This window comes from Felis catus, chromosome A1 (genome assembly GCF_018350175.1).
Source record: "Felis catus isolate Fca126 chromosome A1, F.catus_Fca126_mat1.0, whole genome shotgun sequence".
Taxonomy (NCBI): Eukaryota; Metazoa; Chordata; class Mammalia; order Carnivora; family Felidae; genus Felis; species Felis catus.
Genome location: NC_058368.1, coordinates 159,946,553 through 159,966,963, shown reverse-complemented (window position 1 = coordinate 159,966,963; position 20,411 = coordinate 159,946,553). Strand labels below are relative to the sequence as shown.

At 33.7% G+C, this 20,411-nt stretch overlaps 1 protein-coding gene across 4 annotated transcripts in view; it reads left to right on the top strand.

Moving 5' to 3' along the window:
- Positions 1-20,411, top strand: part of CHD1 (chromodomain helicase DNA binding protein 1) — a 76,660-nt gene that overhangs the window by 32,071 nt on the left and 24,178 nt on the right. For all 4 annotated transcript variants that reach the window (XM_045034090.1, XM_045034085.1, XM_023258732.2 and 1 more), the window contains 15 exons: positions 188-413; positions 866-966; positions 1,192-1,370; positions 2,342-2,469; positions 3,226-3,442; positions 4,134-4,223; positions 5,280-5,470; positions 6,189-6,377; positions 8,144-8,306; positions 9,379-9,531; positions 12,866-12,937; positions 13,389-13,538; positions 19,555-19,703; positions 20,089-20,185; positions 20,297-20,392. In XM_045034090.1, the coding sequence (XP_044890025.1) occupies positions 188-413; positions 866-966; positions 1,192-1,370; positions 2,342-2,469; positions 3,226-3,442; positions 4,134-4,223; positions 5,280-5,470; positions 6,189-6,377; positions 8,144-8,306; positions 9,379-9,531; positions 12,866-12,937; positions 13,389-13,538; positions 19,555-19,703; positions 20,089-20,185; positions 20,297-20,392 (2,201 nt within the window). The remainder of the gene's footprint in view (positions 1-187; positions 414-865; positions 967-1,191; positions 1,371-2,341; positions 2,470-3,225; positions 3,443-4,133; positions 4,224-5,279; positions 5,471-6,188; positions 6,378-8,143; positions 8,307-9,378; positions 9,532-12,865; positions 12,938-13,388; positions 13,539-19,554; positions 19,704-20,088; positions 20,186-20,296; positions 20,393-20,411) is intronic.

The window sequence follows — 20,411 nt, the reverse complement described above, 5'->3', positions numbered from 1 at the left end:
TCTACCTCTCTGCCCCTCCCTTGCTTGTGCTGTGTCTCTCTCAAAAATTAACAAACATTAAAAGAAAAACGTTAACAAAATAAAATAAAAAAAAAGAATATATTTTTCTATTTATATTGAATTTTTGAGTTGAAGGAAATAAGCTTATAACTGAATTATATGGAATGTATTGTGCTTTCTTTTTCAGCTACTGGTGCTACTACAACCATCTATGCAGTTGAAGCAGATGGTGACCCAAATGCAGGATTTGAAAAAAACAAGGAACCAGGAGAGATCCAGTATTTAATTAAATGGAAAGGATGGTCCCATATCCACAATACTTGGGAGACAGAAGAAACCCTTAAGCAGCAGAATGTTAGAGGAATGAAAAAATTGGATAATTATAAGAAAAAAGATCAGGAGACAAAAAGATGGTAAGTGTTTTATATTACACTTAATTTTTTAGCAGTTCAAAGGTTATTACTAAAGTTTTGTTAATAAGGAATACATAGTCAAGAATCCAGTAATAACCTAAAATAATTATTTATAGACTTATTTTATTGCATCTCAAGGTAAAACGTTTTAGAAACAGCCATATCTAAATTTCTCCTTGGTGACGGTCATGTAGAATGTGTGTCATATATAATGTACATATATATGCATGTAATGTAAATATAATATATAATGTAAATATAGCTTACACATTTTTAAAATTAAAAATTAATGATGCTTCACTTTATTTCTATTTCAATTACTTCCTTATTCAACTGAGTCATATTTAGATGAGTGGCAAAATGGGAGATTTTGTGCTATAGAGAGTGTGGGGGGGAATGGGTTATTTAGAGGAGATTTTTAAGTCTAATTCTGGATTAAAATAATTTTTCAGGTTGAAAAATGCTTCTCCAGAAGATGTGGAATATTATAATTGCCAGCAAGAACTTACAGATGATCTACACAAACAGTATCAAATAGTGGAACGAATAATTGGTTAGTAATAAATGATTCTAATTAAACTTTTATCTTTCCATGCTTGAAATCAGAAAAAATAAATAAATTTACTATTTATACAGCAAATACAGTAGCTTAGTCTTACTGTAATAGGGTAGTATAAACCAGATGGCTAATTTTTGCTTGTGGTGGTGTTTTACCAAAAATTAGTCCTTGGATAAAATTCATTGTAAAAATAAATAAATAACCTGATTTTTCTCACAGCTCATTCCAATCAGAAGTCAGCAGCTGGTTATCCCGATTATTATTGCAAATGGCAGGGCCTTCCATACTCAGAGTGCAGCTGGGAGGATGGAGCCCTAATTTCCAAAAAGTTTCAAGCATGCATAGATGAGTATTTTAGCAGGAATCAATCAAAAACCACTCCTTTTAAAGATTGCAAAGTGAGTATTGTTTGAAATTTGTAATTGTTGAGAATAGTATTTATGCATCATAAAAATATTACAAGCTCAAATAAAGAATGGATCCTGCCTGATTTCAGATAGGCTAAGAGAGAGAGAACTGCTTGGTTGGTAGGTCTTATAGGAAATGGTGTTCCTGTAATTGATATGTGGTCTTAGATGTGGCACTGTCTTTTGGCCCTGGTGAGTGAAACTACGTCAGTAAGATGATAAATTGGTGGTGGTGTTGTGAGGAGTGGCTTGGGGAGACCAAATAGGAAAATTTCCTGAAAAATAGGTGTGGGTGTGTGTGTGTGTGTGTGTGTGTGTGTGTGTGTGTGTGTATGTATATATATATATATATATATATATATATATATATATACATACATACATACATACATACTTGGTTTAAAAGATCGGGAGTATTTTCTTTGAAGGTAGGAAAGAAAAAGAAGGATGTACCCATAGGAAAAAAGTTAGTACCTAAGATTACCTTGCTTTAATATAGGATGTTTATACTTAAAGTGATTATTAGCAATAGTTTTGAGGATCTATATGCTAGTAAAACTTGTTTTCTTATTACAAGATTGAATTAAGTTGATAATGGTAATTAAGAAATCAGAAATTTAAGCCAGTTGTATGGTTTATTTCTGGGTCAGGGCTGCAGCAGCAGTTAATTGAATGAATTTAACATAGGTTTTGTTTGTGAACTATGTGAGGCCCCAGGTATTTCAGCCAGAACTTACTTCTATCATTTTTTGTCCAAAAAGGGCAAAATATTTCACTATACTTTATTATAGTAATAGAAAACAGTCTTTCGATGAATCCTGAGATACATCTTGAGTCATGGAATTTCTGATTTTGATGATTTGAGATGAAATGTCAAAATTTATGGTAAAAGCTGAGATTTTCATGTTTTAAAATAATTTCCCACATTTAATGGTTCTTATTAACATTTATTTCTACTAAAGGTATTAAAACAAAGGCCAAGATTTGTAGCCCTAAAGAAGCAGCCATCCTACATTGGAGGACATGAGAGTTTAGAATTAAGAGATTATCAACTGAATGGTTTAAATTGGCTTGCTCATTCTTGGTGCAAGTAAGTATATTTTGAATTATCTGTTTAATTTGAGAGCATACGAATTTTACAAGTAGAGGATTTGGAAAAGATTTCCACCAACATGAAGGATAAAGACTGGTTTTTATATGCAGGTTTTCAAATTTCCTTAGTATATAAATAATACTTATTATATACTAAGAAGAAGATCCAGTGGAGTTTGAGGTTTAACCTGTTTGCTGCAGCACTCCATATTGAACTTAAAATCAGCATACATATATATATTTCTATCCTACAGTCCTGGACTCTTTCTCTTCTAGTTATTTCTAATATTTAGGCCTCTTCCCCTGCCCCCCCCCCCACCCCGGCCCCGCCCTGTGTTTCTTGTTCTATTCTTGGCAATATAGGTAACCCTAGGGTGCAGATTTTTTGTATTTAAATTTTACTGTAGCTATAGTTTATCCTGCTGTATATTTTCTTTCTGCTAATTTTTTTACTTATTTATATGTCTGGACTCTATCACTTGTAGATTGTGTTCTTGGCTGCATAACTGATTAAAAATAATACGTTAATCTTTAAGCTTCTTTTGTACTAAAATGGTAAACTTTGTCCACTTAAACTATTACAAAGGCCTTTATTTACATTTATTATTTATAGGTAATAAAAGTGGTGTATTGTTTGTATACCTGTCAGATTTATTTTAACTATTCATATAAATTTGTACATAGGTTATGTAAAAAAGTTTCTTTACAAATTTGAATCTTTATTGCATACGTAATTTTTGTTTTTCCTTTGTAGAGGAAATAGTTGCATACTTGCTGATGAAATGGGCCTTGGAAAAACAATACAGACGATCTCATTTCTGAACTATTTGTTTCATGAGCATCAATTATATGGACCTTTTCTGTTAGTAGTACCACTCTCCACTCTTACTTCCTGGCAAAGGGAAATTCAGACATGGGCTTCTCAGATGAATGCTGTGGTCTATTTAGGTGACATTAACAGCAGAAATATGGTAAGTTGTTTCTCCACAAATTTAGAAATCTAGATATACTTGTCTTTCAGGATAGGTATTGTATGTGTCTTTGTAGTCTTAATTTTTAGAGTAAAACTTGCCACAAGTAAGTGCTCAATACGTGTTTAATTGGCTGAATACTAAAAGTCAGTTTTCAGTTGAGTGTTACTTTATGAAATAATTTTTTCTCCTAATTTGTTGTGGAAAATTTCAGATACACATGAAAGCAGACAGAAGAGTATAATAAACCTCCATGTTACTCATCTCCAGCTTCACAGTTTTAATGCATTGCCAGTTTTGTTTCCTCCCAGATATTGTGAAGCAAACCTGAATATCATTTCATCCATAAATGCCATGTTATTAAATGAATTAATCACTTATGTTTTGTTAAATGAGAACTTCCTTTAGTGGAAAATGTGTAAGAAAAATATATCTGCTATTTTTTTGTACGTTTTGATATGCTGTGGCATTTACATTTTATTTATAAGTAAGATTAGTGCAGCTTGTTAGGCATTGTTAAGAATAAAATGATTTTTAATGAAAATTTAAATAAAATAATTAAAATGATTTTATTACATAAACATACACATTGTTTTTTGTGTATTTTGAGCAGATTTTATTTTAGATATTCAAGTACAAGTATACTTTTCATAATGATTATCTTAAAATTATCTTTAAAATTTCTTGATAGATAAGAACTCATGAATGGATGCATCCCCAGACCAAACGGTTAAAATTTAATATACTTTTAACAACTTATGAAATTTTATTGAAGGATAAGGTATGTATTACCTATGGTTTTCTGTTTGGTGTATATCCATTTTTCCTTTACCATGTGTTGTGGATAGGATGAGAAGATAATTTAAATCAGGGGTCAGCAGACTACATCCTGTGGGTCAGATCTGGTTTATTTTTTATGACCTTTGAATTAAGAATATTGTTTACATTTTTAGTGAGTGTAAAAACCAAAGAATATGCAGCACAGGTCACCACACATTTGTCTGCACAAGCTAAAATACTTCATGTGAGTCTTTACAGGAAAAGTTTGCCAACTGCTGACTTACATGCAACGAGTTTGGCATAGTGCTTTGATTTGTAAGGTCTTTGAAAGCGGAGGAGAATACCTAAAAGGATTAAGCTACCCATGGATGAAGCATTGTACTGAATGCTTGATAGATGTTGTCTTATTTAATTCTTTATAGTTAATATGTCAAGTAATTCTAATCTATTATGTAAGATCCTGCTGTCATCTCTACTTTATTGGAAAGAAAAATCATGTCTCAAAGTGGTTATTGAGCTTGTCTCTTGGATCATACAACCACTAAATAGTAGAATCTGGCCTGTCTCTGTTTTAAGTCAGAGACCGATATTTATATACACAGATCCACAGTGTTTAAAGGTCATACAGTGAATTATTCCTACACTTCGAGTAAAGACACTTCCAAATTTATATCTTACTTTCTCCAAATTGACACTAATAGAAGCTTCTGCTGCCCTTCGGCTAAAAATCTTTTGTAAAAATTTTTAAATGATAACTATTTTAAATGATAGTTATCATTTAAATTTTTTTATTTTTTTTCTCTCTCTTTTTTTTTTTTTTTTAGAATGTGTATGCTATTATGCTCTGTTTTCCATTGGGTGAATTAGTCATGGTGGGAACTTTATTTTGCATGTTGAGTTACTTGATTTGAAGATTCCAATAAATCTTGAAATAATACGTAGTTTTTATCTGAAAACAAGACAAAAGCATGTTCTCAATTTTAATTTGCCTCAGTTTAATAATTTGAATTTCACTTTTCTCTTAAAACATTAACTGTGTTCTTCTGTTCATTTTAAGGCATTCCTTGGAGGTCTGAATTGGGCGTTTATAGGTGTAGATGAAGCACATCGATTAAAGAATGATGACTCTCTTCTGTATAAAACTTTAATAGACTTTAAATCCAATCACCGTCTCCTTATTACTGGAACTCCTCTACAGAACTCCCTTAAAGAGCTGTGGTCTTTGCTACATTTCATTATGCCAGAAAAGTAAGATAAGTTAGGATATGCAATTTTAATGTTAGTTTTGAATGTTAAGCTTAGCAAGAAAATATTAGTATAGGTAGTAATAAGGTCTGTAAGAAGTATTAATTATCCTTGAACATTAGAGTACAGATTTTTAAGAAGGAAAAAAAAGGGGGGCGATGCAGCATTTCACATTTCTAATAATATTTTAACTTTTCAAATTTGTAAATAAATAAGCTTGAGTCATGTGTAATAAATTACACCAGTTGATTCTGCCCATGTTCAAAATATACTTTGCTTGAAAAACAAACAGTATCATTTTTAGTACTTAATATTAGCAATAACAACAGTAATAAGGTACTGGTAATCCCTTTTTCTAAATGGGGAAAACTAGACTAGATAAGGATAAATAACTTGTCCAAGATCACAAAATTGCTCTCTTTCGGTAGATTCAGAACTTTAATATATTCTTTGAGAAATATTTTAGTGACAATTCTGTACTTGAAAATATTTTATTTAATATCTTTAACTCCAGGAGAATCCTAATTTTCATAAAATAACCTATTTTTCACCTTTATGTAGATATAAGATGGGTTTCTTGGGAAGGATAGTCCTTAGAAGTGACTAATGTTAGCTAGTCTTTTCCTGAAAGTCTATATTTTGCTTATATGTGACTACCCTGAAAATTTTCATATGCAGTATGACTTTTTCAGTGATTTTTCCATTTTCTTAAATTTTTAAGGTTTTCTTCCTGGGAAGATTTTGAAGAAGAACATGGAAAAGGCAGAGAATATGGTTATGCAAGCCTCCACAAGGAGCTTGAACCATTTCTGTTACGCAGAGTTAAAAAAGATGTGGAAAAATCTCTTCCTGCCAAGGTTGAGCAGATTTTAAGAATGGAAATGAGTGCTTTACAGAAGCAGTATTACAAGTAAGCTGTAAACAGAGCACATGTTCTGGACCTTTAATTCTAAATAATCCCCCTATCCTTGTCTCATGGAGGTGCTGTCTCTCCTCCCAGTAGGGTCTTAGAGCAATAACAATTCTTGAATATTAAAATAGGTTTATATTATGACATATTGAAGCAAAGAGAGATCAACTTGTCCAAGATAACGGGTAACCTAAGATTAATTAAATCATCATTAATTGCATTTGTCTACTTTATGCTCTTTTAACATACATAGGGTTTCTGTTAAATATTAGTTAATACTGACTACTTAAGTGTTAGTGATACTAAGGCATTATTATATAATTATGATAGTTACATAATTGACAGAGGTAGAGGCCAGAAAAAGAAAGTTTTAGGACACACCCTCTCTTTTCCCCCATGTGGAAGAATATTAATTGCCCTTTAGATAAATTATATATGTCGGAGCACCTGGATGGCTCAGTTAAGCATCCGACTCTGGCTCAGGTCATGAACTCTCAGTTTGTGAGTTTGAGCCCCACGTCAGGCTTTGTGCTGACAGCTGGGAGCCTGGAGCCAGCTTTGGATTCTCTGCCCCTCCCCTTGCTCATGCTCTGTCTCTCGTTCTCAAAAATAAACATTAGAAAAAAATTATGTATGTCAGAATTATACATAATGTTTCAAAGAATCAGAAAGAGAATATCTATCCTAATATCTGTTTAAACATTTAATTGCATAAAATCCATGGCTACCTGCATTTGGATTTTCAGAAATTTATGGTAAAACTGTAAGTGCCATACATTAAAAAAAAAAAACATTCATTGCATGAATTTTAGGTTTGTATTATGGAAAATCTCAAGCATATACAAAAAGAGGATGACATAATAAACCCCCAACACTCAGCTTTGTTTTCAATTCAGATAGCCAGTCTTATTTTATCTCTAGACATTCCCATTTCCTATCGTTTTGAGGCGAATCAGAGATAAAGTATTCCAAGTTCCTTCAAAGACTAATCTTATAAAAATGAAGAAAATAAAAGGTGGTAGAAGACAAAGTACATCATAATGAGAGGAAATGTTCACATAGTTATATAAATAGTTTGGACTAATAAAATCTACCTATAATTTTTCTACAAGTTGTAATTGTATTGTGTTAACTGTAATTTAGAGAAGGCATTGTGGTTAAACCAGGTATGCTCATGAGGTTTTTTTATAAGTCTACATATTGATTGCCTAATATACTAAGATTTGTTGGAAGGTTAATATAGATAATAGTTAACCATTAAAAAAATTTTTCTTTAATGTTTATTTTTGAGAGAGAGAGAGAGAGGGGGACAGAGCGTGAGTGGGGGAAGGGCAAAGAGAGAAGGAGACAGTGTCAAACAGGCTCCAGACTCTGAGCTGTCAGTACAGAGCCCGATGCGGGGCTTGAACTCACAAACCATGAGGTCATGACCTGAGCTGAAGTCAGACGCTTCACTGAGCCACCCGGGTGCCCTGATAGTTAACCATTTTGAAGTAACTTTGGGGGGAAAAGGATTAATACACTATACTCACTGTGTTACATTAAGCCTTTACTGTATATTGATCAGATTCTTAGTCTTATGAACAAAGTTCACGAGTCTTCTGAACGATGTTTGGACCATAGTATATCCAGTTGTGAACTTCATAATGGTACAGTTTTGCTTTGGTGCTTGATTTTTTTTTTTTTTTTTTTATGGTTTTAGAATTCATCCTGGTAATTGTTCTGCTAACCATCATTTTCATGGTATTTTTTTTTTCTTTAAACAGATGGATATTAACTAGGAATTACAAAGCCCTCAGCAAAGGTTCCAAGGGCAGTACCTCAGGCTTTTTGAACATTATGATGGAGCTAAAGAAATGTTGTAACCATTGCTACCTCATTAAACCACCAGATAATAATGAATTCTATAATAAACAGGAGGCCTTACAAGTAAGGATTTTTACTTTGTAGTAAAGCAAAATTCTAGAAATGTTTATTTCAGTTATAACTGAAAATGGCATGATGCTTTAATATATTGGTTAGAAGTTTTCTTTGGTTATGGTATATTAAATAATGGTGTTAATTATTTTCTTTGTCTTTATTAAAAAAGCCTTCAGAATTATAATTCATACAATTATTTTGATCATTTTTCTAAAAATGGATTTGTATGGACTACCAAGAGTTATCCAGGAAAAATCCCTTAGTATATTCTTAAATGACAAAAATTCACATTATGATACTGAATTTGTGATATGGCAAATGATAGTTTTTTAATAAATATATATATATTTTAATGTTTATTTTTGAGTGAGAAAGACACCGCACGAGTGTAGGAGGGGCAGGGAAAGAGGGAGACATAGAATCTCAAGCAGGTTCCAGGCTCTGAGCTCTCGGCACAGAGCCTGACCTGGGGCTTGAACCCACGGACCACAAGATCATGACCCCAGCTGAAGTCGGATGCTTAACCTGTTGAACCACCCAGGCACCCCAAATGATAGTCTTAAGAAAGGCATCTTGAGCTTAGAGTTTACACTTCCTATTGCTTCTGGTAGACAGATGAGGTGTGAAGACGGCCACAATTGCCATTCAACCACAGTAGTGCTTTAAAAGAGCTAGGTTCAGTGGCTGATACATATAAATTAAAATCTGTTTTCTTTTAACCTTTAGCTGCTTAGTTGCTACTGCTTTCAATGTATTGTTTTTCAGCTGAGATTTTTGGAGAAGTAGTGTAATAACTAGCAAATATAGTGAAACACGCCCCCCCTTTCCCCAAAACACAATGAAAATCTAGGTGCTAAATGGCAAGGAAAATTTTAGCTTAAATCGTAGATAAAAATGATCCTAGAAAAGGTTCTAGAAAATTTTGGAAACTGAGATAAACTTTTTCAACATTATAAAAATACAAAATCTCAATTTTCAATAATTAAAGAAGCTAAAGTTTTAAGTGGGGCATTTTGTTTCATTTGGTTGATTCTTTGCACATGCTCACATGCTCTAACCATTGTAATTTATTGTTTCCTAGCACTTAATCCGTAGTAGCGGAAAATTGATTCTTCTTGACAAACTGTTAATTCGCCTAAGAGAACGAGGCAATAGAGTTCTTATTTTTTCTCAAATGGTGCGGATGTTAGACATACTTGCAGAATATTTGAAATACCGTCAATTCCCCTTTCAAGTAAGCATTTCATTTTTTCCTTTTTGTTGACAAATTTCATCGGATCTTTACAAAATTACCTGTGAAATTCTTGTGTAAATGAAGTATAGATTTTTTAATAAACTGTATTTTCAAGATAATATATCTGTTTTAAACATTTCTATTTGTCATTATTCCCTTTTTTCTTCTTGACCTTATATTTAGCAGCAAAGTAATTTTTCTATTCTCTAGTCTTTATTTTAATTTTGTATTTCTCTTTTTTTTTTTTTAATTTTTTTTTTTTTCCAACGTTTATTTATTTTTGGGACAGAGAGAGACAGAGCATGAATGGGGGAGGGGCAGAGAGAGAGGGAGACACAGACTCGGAAACAGGCTCCAGGCTCTGAGCCATCAGCCCAGAGCCTGACGCGGGGCACTAACCCATGGACCGCGAGATCGTGACCTGGCTGAAGTCGGACGCTTAACCGACTGCGCCACCCAGGCGCCCCTTGTATTTCTCTTCTATGCTCAAATGTAAATGGGCAGCCTTATGAGTTAGGCTTTATTTTGAGGAAGGGAGAGAGAGCAGCCTTTGTGAATGTTACCAGGACTGCTGCAGATTCTTTTGCGGTGAAGGGGAGGGTGTGCTTTTCCTGTGCTCACCCCCCCCCCCCGACCCCTGTCTCCCTCCTTTCTCTGCAAGCAAAAACAGCTCCCTGCCCTCTGCAGCTTCTCTCCCCCCCAGTTCACCTCTCCCTGCCGTGTACCTGCTGAGTTCTGTAGTTCAGGTTGTGCAGATTGTTGTGTTAATCCTTAAATCAGTTTTCTAGGTGTGCAGGATGGTTTAGTGTTGATCTGGGTGTATTTCATGGATGCGAGACGCAAAAAAAAAACCTATGCTGTTCCCTCAACGACTTTTTCTTCAGTGCCTGCTGTGTGTCAGCCAATATCAGGACTGTTACAGATTCTGAAGAATAATGTTCTATAATTATTCTAATGTATAGTTTACTGAATAAAACTTTTAGATGACTTTAGGGAAGGTATTAAAGACCAAAATGAGCTTATATTCCATCTATTCAGTGTTTATGTTGAAATCAATTCAGTGTAATTAAAGCTAGTATGAATGAGTGTTTAATGTTAGAGTCAGGTGCTAGTTTCAGTACTTTTCTAATAATTTATTTAATCCTTATTTAATCCTTTCTTGAACAGTGCCTAGAACATAGTGAACATTCACATAGCTAGTAAATGATGAATGTTAGTGCAGGCAATAAAATAGAAGTAAAATTATAATGATGAATCTCAACAGACATCATTTGAGGGACGGGTCTTTGGTGATATGAACGTGATTGAGAAATATATGGTCATTTAGGCTAGGGAAAAATATAGAAAAAGTACTATTGTTTGATTTTAACATCTTTATTGAGATGTGGTTTCCATTCCATGCAATTAATTCATCCATTTAAAGTGTACAATTCAGTGATTTTTAATATATTCACAGAGTTGGGCAGCCATCAACACAATAAATTTTAGAATGTTTTTATGACCTCAAAAAGAAACAGTACCCTATAACTATCACCCTGTTTCCATTCCACCCCTCTACCTTACCCCAATCCTGTGTTGGTTTGTTTTTAGACAAATTATTGTGTCTACATGGTCAAACAAAACAAATAGTAAACAAGTGCTGGTAATTAGTTCTCTGCCCCTACTCCCTTCTCATTCCAGTATTATTTCCCAGAGAAAATTATTTTTAACATTCTTTTAGTTTAGATCATGCCTTAATAAATGATATACACTGGGTTTTCTTTTTTTGTTCTGTTTGTTTTTTTAAATTTATTTATTTTGAAAGAGAGAGAGTGAGCAGCAGAGGGGCAGAGAGAGGGAGAGAATCCGAGGCAGGCTCCATGCTGTCAGCACAGAGCCTCATGTGGGACTCAAAGTCATTAATCATGAGATCATGACTTGAGCCTAAATGAAGGGTTGGATGCGTAACCGACCGAGCCACCCTCCCTGGTGCCCTGATATGCCACTGTTTTTAAGAAGTTTTTACTAATAGTAATTTTTAGTGAAAATGAAACCAGTAACACATTTAAATTTTTATTTATTTATTTATTTATTTATTTATTTATTTATTTATTTATTTATGAAACGTTTTTATTTATTTTTGAGACAGAAAGAGCATGAACGGGGGAGGGTCACAGAGAGAGGGAGACACAGAATCTGAAACAGGCTCCAGGCTCTGAGCTGTCAGCACAGAGCCCGACACGGGGCTCGAACTCACGGAGTGTGAGATCATGACCTGAGCTGAAGTCGGACACTCAACTGACCAAGCCACCCAGGCGCCCCATACATTTAAATTTTTAAAAAATGTTTATTTATTTATTTTGAGAGAGAGAGAGTGAGAACTGGGGAGGGACAAAGAGAAGGAGAGAGAATCCTAAGCAGACTCCACTCTACGTGGAGCCCATTCAGGGGATAGGGGCGGCTGGATCTCAGAACTGCAGGATTACTATCTGAGCCCAACTGAGCCCCCAGGCACCCTAAAAGTTTTTTTTTAATTTTGGACATCAGCTAATGTTTAGTAAGCACTCAATGTATATATGCCAGACACTGTGGTAAGTGTTTTACTTTGTTCTCTCACTGAATCCTCTGAATTTTATGAAGAAAGTACTATTATGTTCACTACCTAAGAAAGAAACTGACAAGATGAGAAGTCAGATCGCTTGCCCAAGGCACCCATGGATATTGAAGATACTCAGATGCGGGCTTTTTGACTCAAATCATTGACTTTGAAACTTTAATCAGGGGCTTTGCTGTACCTCTTTTCTCAGAGTTTCTGATTTCAGTAGATTCAGTAGATCTGGGATGGGGCTCAAAAATTTGCATTTCTGAGTTCTCAGGTGACAACGATGTTGTTGGTCCACTAACAACACTGGACTTCACCACTGTTTTTAAAACTGTGGACTGTAACCTGTTAATGGATCTGGGAATCAATTTAATGGGTTGTACCAACATTTTGAAAAAATGAAATTTTAATATATGAGGCCATATCATGATACATGTGTCATGTAACTTGTTTTGGATGTACAGTTGTGTACTCATTCACATGTAAAATATATTTCTTACAGTGAGACTCAGACACAATGATAGCCAATGCTATTTACTGTTATTATCTGGGAGAATAGTCCTAACGGTTAAGAGCACAGACTCTATAGACAGAATGCTTGGGCATTGTTTTCTTGACTAATAAGTACCTTCTACTCTTATAGTCTTAACGAAAGTAATGCCGCATTTTCATACTTAACTTCATAATTGATTTTAATACCTTTTTAAATATTTGATTCTGTTATGTGAAGTATTTTAATGTGTTTTATTTTAGAGATTAGATGGATCAATAAAAGGGGAGCTGAGAAAACAAGCACTAGATCATTTTAATGCTGAAGGATCAGAGGTATGAATGCTTTTAAAACTAAATAATTTTAGTCATAATTTTAGTAAATTATTTTTGTCATTATTGTTTTTTTAAAAAAAGTCTTATTAGCTAGTTTTACTTTCTAAATGAGGTTTTAAAATCAGTATTTTATGTTAATCTGGAGAATTTTGCCCTTATCAATACTGTTTCAGCATAGAACAGTTAATTTGCTTCTAAATAAATTATCCCATTTTCATTTAAAATTCATTGTAGATTTGGTGTTCATTATTTCCATGTATATTTGTATTTTGGAATCCTGTTGATTGATTTTGCTAGAGGTTTTTGTATTTTATTAGTATTTTTAAAACTTTCGGTTTTATTGGTAAAATACTTTTAAATTCAAAAAACCAGTTGTAAAATTCTCTTGCTGATTATTCATATTCACGGTTCAGAAGAATTTAAAGTTGAGCCTATTTATAATTTCTTACAGGATTTCTGCTTTTTGCTTTCCACAAGAGCTGGAGGTCTAGGAATTAATTTAGCCTCTGCTGATACTGTTGTTATATTTGATTCCGATTGGAATCCACAAAATGATCTTCAGGCACAGGCTAGAGCTCATCGAATTGGGCAGAAGAAACAGGTATTTTTTATTTTGTTTATTTTGCTTTTAGAATCTTTTTTTATGATTAGTGTTTGGAAGTGATTTTGGTTTATTCTCCTGGAAACCTCATTGGAACACAGTCATGTTGCTCTTTAACATGTAAAATACTAAGGAACTCAGATTTACCAAAATCACCTGTAAGGTTTGACAGAATTGAGGTAACTATGCCAAAATAGGATCATGCCCTCTCTTTTAGTCAGTGTTTACAACTGTAGAGTACAGTGTTTTTCGTTCAATACATAAACCTTAAAATGTATTTACTTAATTTTAACTATTGAAAGAGATTTTGCTTAGTATATTACTACCTTTTTGTTAGCCTGTATTTTATCCATTTGCCTATAAAATTCTTTATGCAAACAAGCCATTCTAAATTTGTAGTTTTTGTATTGCTCTCAGTAATAGGCCTTGAGAAAAACCATCTGTCATCATTCTGATGTGTTTGTTGTATTTTAATTGATTTACCACCATCTAGGGCAGTGCTTCTCAAACTTTTTTAATGCAGAAGATATGAACGAGTAGCACAGAAGGACTTTACACATTTATATTACCCTTTAAAAATTTCATATTTTCTATTTAAAAATGTATCCATCATTTTAAACTAAAATATTTTACCCAAATAATTCTCATAAAACTATTTCATTGGGAATATAGTACACTTCTTTCTGTAATGTTTTAATACTCTGGAACAATGTTGTGCACCCTTAAGTGAAATCTTGTATTTAGAGTAGTAGTCCTTAACATCATCGGATCCAGTGACCCCTCTTTACAACAACTCTTTTTAGCAGCCCCTCTTCCTTGAATTGGACACATTAATTTGGAAGGTAATTTTAATGCCCTAACACCAATTTAGGTTTAAAAAAAAAACAGAGTTCTTTTTAAATATATATATCTATATATTTTTTACACTTTTATTAATTTATTTTTTATTTATTTAATTTATTTTTAAAATTTATATCCAAGTTAGTTAGCTTACAGTGCAACAATGATTTCAGGAGCAGATTCCTTACTACCTGTTACCCTTTTAGCCTACCCCCCCCCCACACCCCTGCAGTAACCCTCTGTTTGTTCTCCGTATTTAAGAGTCTCTTATGTTTTGTACCCCTCCCTATTCTTATATATTTTTGCTTCCCTTCCCTTATGTTCATCTGTTTTGTATCTTAAAGTCCTCAGATGAAGTCATATATTTGTCTTTGACTCATTTTGCTTAGCATAATACCCTCTGGTTCCATCCATGTAGTTACAAATGGCAAGATTTCATTCTTTTTGATTGCCGAGTAACACCGCATTGTGTATATATACCACATCTTCTTTATCCATTCATCCATCAGTGGACATTTGGGCTCTTTCCCTACTTTGGCTATTGTTGATAGTGCTGCTATAAACATTGGGGTGCATGTGCCTCTTCAAAACAGCATACCTGTATCCCTTGGATAAATACCTAGTAGTGCAATTGGTGGGTCATGGTAGTTCTATTTTTAATTTTTTGAGGAACCTCCATATTGTTGTCCAGAGTGGCTGCACCAGTTTACATTCCCGCCAGCAGTGCAAAAGAGATCCTCTCTCCGCATCCTCGCCAGCATCTATTGTTGCCTGAGTTGTTAATGTTAGCCATTCTGACAGGTGTGAGATAGTATCTCATTGTGGTTTTGATTTGTATTTCCCTGATGATGAGTGATGTGGAGCATTTTTTCATGTGTCATTTGGCCATCTGGATGTTTTCTTTGAAGAAGTGTCTGTTCATGTCTTTTGCCCATTTCGTCACTGGATTATTTGTTTTTTGGGTGTTGAGTTTGATAAGTTCTTTATATAGATTTTGGATACCAACCCTTTATCTGGTATGTCGTTTGCAAATATCTTTTCCCTATTCCATTGGTTGCCTTTTAGTTTTGCTGATTGTTTCCTTTGCTGTGCAGAGCTTCTTATTTTGATGAGGTTCCAGTAGTTCATTTTTACTTTTGTTTCCCTTGCCCCTGGAGACGTGTTGAGTAAGAAGTTGCTGCGGCCAAGGTCAAAGGTTTTTGCCTGCTTTCTCCTCGAGGATATTCATGACTCCCTGTCTTACATTTAGGTCTTTCATCCATTTTGAGTTTATTTTTGTGTGTGGTGTAGGAAAGTGGTCCAGGTTCATTTTTCTGCATTTCGCTGTCCAGTTTTCCCAGTGCCACTTGTGAAGAGACCGTCTTTATTCCATTGGTTATTCTTTCTGCTTTGTCAAAGATTAGTTGGCCATACGTTTGTAGATCCATTTCTGGGTTCTCTATTCTGTCCTTTGATTGGAGTGTCTGTTTTTGTTATAGTACTGTACTGTCTTGATGATAACAGCTTTGTAATACAGCTTGAAGTCCAGGATTGTGATGCCTCCTGCTTTGGTTTTCTTTTTCAAGATTGCTTTGGCCATTCAGGGTCTTTTCTGGTTGCATACAAATTTTAGGATTGTTTTCTACCTCTGTGAAGAATGCTGGTGTTATTTTGATAGGGGTTGCATTGAATATGTAGATTGCCTTGGGTAGTATTGACATTTTAACAATATTTGTTCTTCCTACCCAGGAGCATGGAATATTTCTCCAGGTTTTTGTGTCTTCTTCAATTTCTTTCATAGGCTTTCTATAGTTTTCAGTATATAGATTTTTCACCTCTTTGGTTCGGTTTATTCCTAGGTATTTTATGGGTTTTGTTGGAATTGTAAATGGGATTAATTCCTTGATTTCTCTTTCTGGTGTTTCATTATTGGTGTATGGGAATGCAACCGATTTCTGTGCATTGATTTTTACATCCTTCAGCTCTCCTGAATTCATGGATCAGTTCTAGCAGTTTTTTTGGTGGAATCTTTTGAGGTTTCCATATAGAGTGTCATGTCATCTGCCAAGAGTGAAAGTTTGACCTCCTCCTGGACGATTCGGATGCCTTTTATTTCTTTGTGTTGTCTGATTGCTGAGGCTAAGACTTCCAGTACTATGCTGAATAACAGTGGTGAGAGTGGACATCCCTGTCTTGTTCTTGACCTTAGGGGGAAAGCTCTCAGTTTTTCCCTCTTGAGGATGATATTAGTGTTGGGTCTTTCATATATGCCTTTTATGATTTTGAGATAGGATCCTTCTATTGCTACTCTCTTGAGGGTTTTTATCAAGAAAGAGTGTTGTATTTTGTCAAATGCTTTCTCTCCATCTGTTGAGAGGATCATGTGGTTCTTGTTCTTTCTTCTATTGATGTGATGAATCACATTGATTGTTTTGTGGATATTGAACCAGCCCTGCATCCCAGGTATAAATCCCACTTGATTGTGGTGAATAATTTTTTTAATGTACTGTTAGATCCAGTTGGCCAATTTCTTGTTGAGGATTTTTGCATCCATGTTCATCAGGGAAATTGGTCTATATTTCTCCTTCTTAGTGGGGTCTTTGTGTGGTTTTAGAATCAGGGTAATGCTGGCTTCATAGAAAGATCTTGGAAGTTTTCCTTCCATTTCTATTTTTTGGAACAGCTTCAAGAGAGTAGGTGTTAACTCTTCCTTAAATGTTTGGTAGAATTCCCCTGGGAAGCCATCTGGCCCTGTACTCTTGTTTTTTGGGGGGAGTTTTTTGATTACTAATTGGATTTCTTTACTGGTTATGGGTCTGTTCAAATTTTCTATTTCTTCCCTTTTCAGTTTTGGTAGTTTTTATGTTTCTAGGAATTTGTCCATTTCATCCAGATTGTCCATTTTATTGGCGTATAATTGCTCATAATACTCTCTTATTGTTTGTATTTCTGCTGTGTTGGTTGTGATCTCTCTTTCCATTCTTGATTTTATTTATTTGGGTCCTTTCCTTTTTCTTTGTGATCATACTGGCTAGGGGTTTATCAATTTCGTTAATTCTTTCAAAGAACCAGCTTCTGGTTTCATTGGATCTGTTCTAATGTGTTTGTTTGTTTTTTGGTTTCGATAGCATTGATTTCTGCTCTAATCTTCATTATTTCCCATCTTCTGCTGGTTTTGGGTTTTATTGGCTGTTCTTTTTCCAGCTCTTTGAGGTGTAAGATTAGGTTGTGTATCTGAGACCTTTCTTCCTTCTTTAGGAAGGCCTGGATTCTACATACTAATAATTTATCTGCACGTTATAAAGAGAGGGAAACTTGAAGTAGGAATAACATGACAATATAAATTACAGATTGTCATAGAGGAGATGGTGAGAAAATAAGATAATTTCACAAGTGAGCTGGGCCTAATGTAGATGTGAATACTCAAAATAGACCTCTTTTATGAATGAGATGGGGAATAGTGATTAATTGCACTAAATAGCAGATACCTCCTATATCAAAATCCTCGACCATGGCTGAACTCGCATTCTGTTTATACTTCTCAAACAACCACTTAAAGACTATTTAAAGGCCACCATATTTTCTGATAGGTGATAGAAAATAGAGGGTATTAGAAGAACCAGTTAGGCAAGATACTGTAGAAAGTTGTGTGGTAGACCTCTGGGAAGAATATCTGAATAAGATGGCAAAATAATGGTGACATGTATTTCTAACCATTACGTTACAAAACTGCATAAAAACAAATGTGATATAAATATGAATGTTTTAAAATATGATTTAATACATTAATTATTGTACATTTGTTTAATACATTATTTAATAACATTTAAAATATAAATGAATATATAAATACATTTTTATTAATGATTTTGAGATGTTTTTAATTCTTTCTTTATTGATGCACTATGGTAAGATTCCTGTGCTTTTGTACCTGCTCTTTTTTGTTTTTATGTAAATTCCAATTAACATACATTGTATTATTAGTTTCAGGTGTATAATATAGTGTGCTTCACCACTTCCATACAGCACCCAGTGCTGATCACAAGTGCACTGCTTAGTACCCATCACCTATTTAACCCATCTCCCCACCCCTTTCCCCTCTGGTAATCATGACTTTATGCTCTGTAGTTAAGAGTCTGTTTGTTTGTTTCTCTCTTTTTTTCCTCAATGATCATTGTTTTGGTTTTTAAATTCCACATATGAGTGAAATCATATGCATGTACCTGCTCTTTTTTTTTTTTACTAGTATTTGGTTCTAAATCTGACACAGGTGTTTCATATTTCTTGTTAAGTATTTCCATGCAAGAACTACAAAATGAGTATAGATGAGCAATACAGGTGAGCTTTATTTGTGACACCAATACTATACACATTTGGAGATGATAACTTTGGCAGAGATCCAAATAAAACAGTATCTAGTTATCTGCTGATTCATGCAATAGTTGCAGTGCTGAAAAAAACTATAATGTTCATTTAAACTCTTATTTACATTAAAATAGAGGGTGAATTGAGACTCAAGATAATTTTAAAAGTTTCGAAAAATCATTTGAAAGAAAAGACTCAAGATAGTTTTTCTTTGTGTCTGAAGGTACAGTTTAGTGCAGAGGGTCTGGTGTCCCAGGTCACTGTGCTCTTAAGTACTCGTAAGCCCACCTAATCATTGCAAAAGCTACAATGTTCCTATAAATTTTGAAAATATCCCTTTGGGTGCTATTTGATATAGAACTGCTAACCTTGAGAAATAGGGCAAATTACTGCACATCAATTTTTGTGTATTTTGGAAGTCTTCGTTTTATGGCAGGATTTCATCATTAACCTGGGGTATGGTTCATAGAATTTTGAACTATGTGGAATATTGAAACATTAATTAGAATTAAGGAAACAGGTAGAAATTGTTATAAATTTACCACTTTTTTTCCTTCTCAGCTAAAAGATAAAAATTACTGTTATCCCTTTAAAAAAATGAAAAGCAAATAAAATCTGTTCAAAATGCAAGAAGTACACAACCATAAAATACTTTTTAAATTGAAGAAATTTAGCTTTTATATATATTGTTATATATTTTTTAATTTTTATTTTGACTAGTGAAAATTTCACATAGTATGAGCTTCACTTTATGTACAGTATTTGGGTATTTCGCATTAGCAAAACAAATACTTTTTGCTACATTGTATCTTCATTGTGTGTATCTTTACAGGTGAATATTTATCGTCTAGTTACTAAGGGATCAGTTGAAGAGGATATTCTTGAAAGGGCCAAAAAGAAGATGGTTTTAGATCATCTTGTGATTCAGAGAATGGACACAACTGGGAAGACAGTACTACATACAGGTTCTGCCCCGTCAAGGTAGTTACCTTAATATATTTTTAAAAAGTCATTTTATAATCGTACTGTACTCATTTTCCTGAAATATTACATGCTATAAGCAGATCTTTGAAGTACTATGTTTAGTATTGTGATTTTTTAAAGCATTGGAGTAATTTCTAGTCAAAGGCACACATTCATTACTGGTTTTTATCACTCAAATTTTGTTAAGTCTTGGGAGAAATTCCTTTAATTTCCAGGTTGCAAGTACTTTACTTTTAAAATAAGTAAACTAAAAATATTTCACCTAACTCTGTCGTATAACTTCCATAGAATTGACTGTGTCAATAATTAATAAAAGTGCAACATAAATGTTAAATTGTTAACTGTTAGTAGTATTAAGCTTTTTTGTTTTTCTTGGTTTTAGTTCTACTCCTTTCAATAAAGAAGAATTATCAGCTATCTTAAAGTTTGGTGCTGAGGAACTTTTTAAGGAACCTGAAGGAGAAGAACAAGAACCCCAGGTTAAAAAAACATATATATATATATGACATTTCTTTAAATTATAAGCATAAGGTGTATTTACTTTAAAATATATTAAAGTATACTTAATAAAGATTTCTTTCTAATTACAGGAAATGGATATAGATGAAATCTTGAAGAGGGCTGAAACTCATGAAAATGAACCAGGCCCTTTAACTGTAGGAGATGAATTGCTTTCTCAGTTCAAGGTAGATTTTCTTTCTTTTT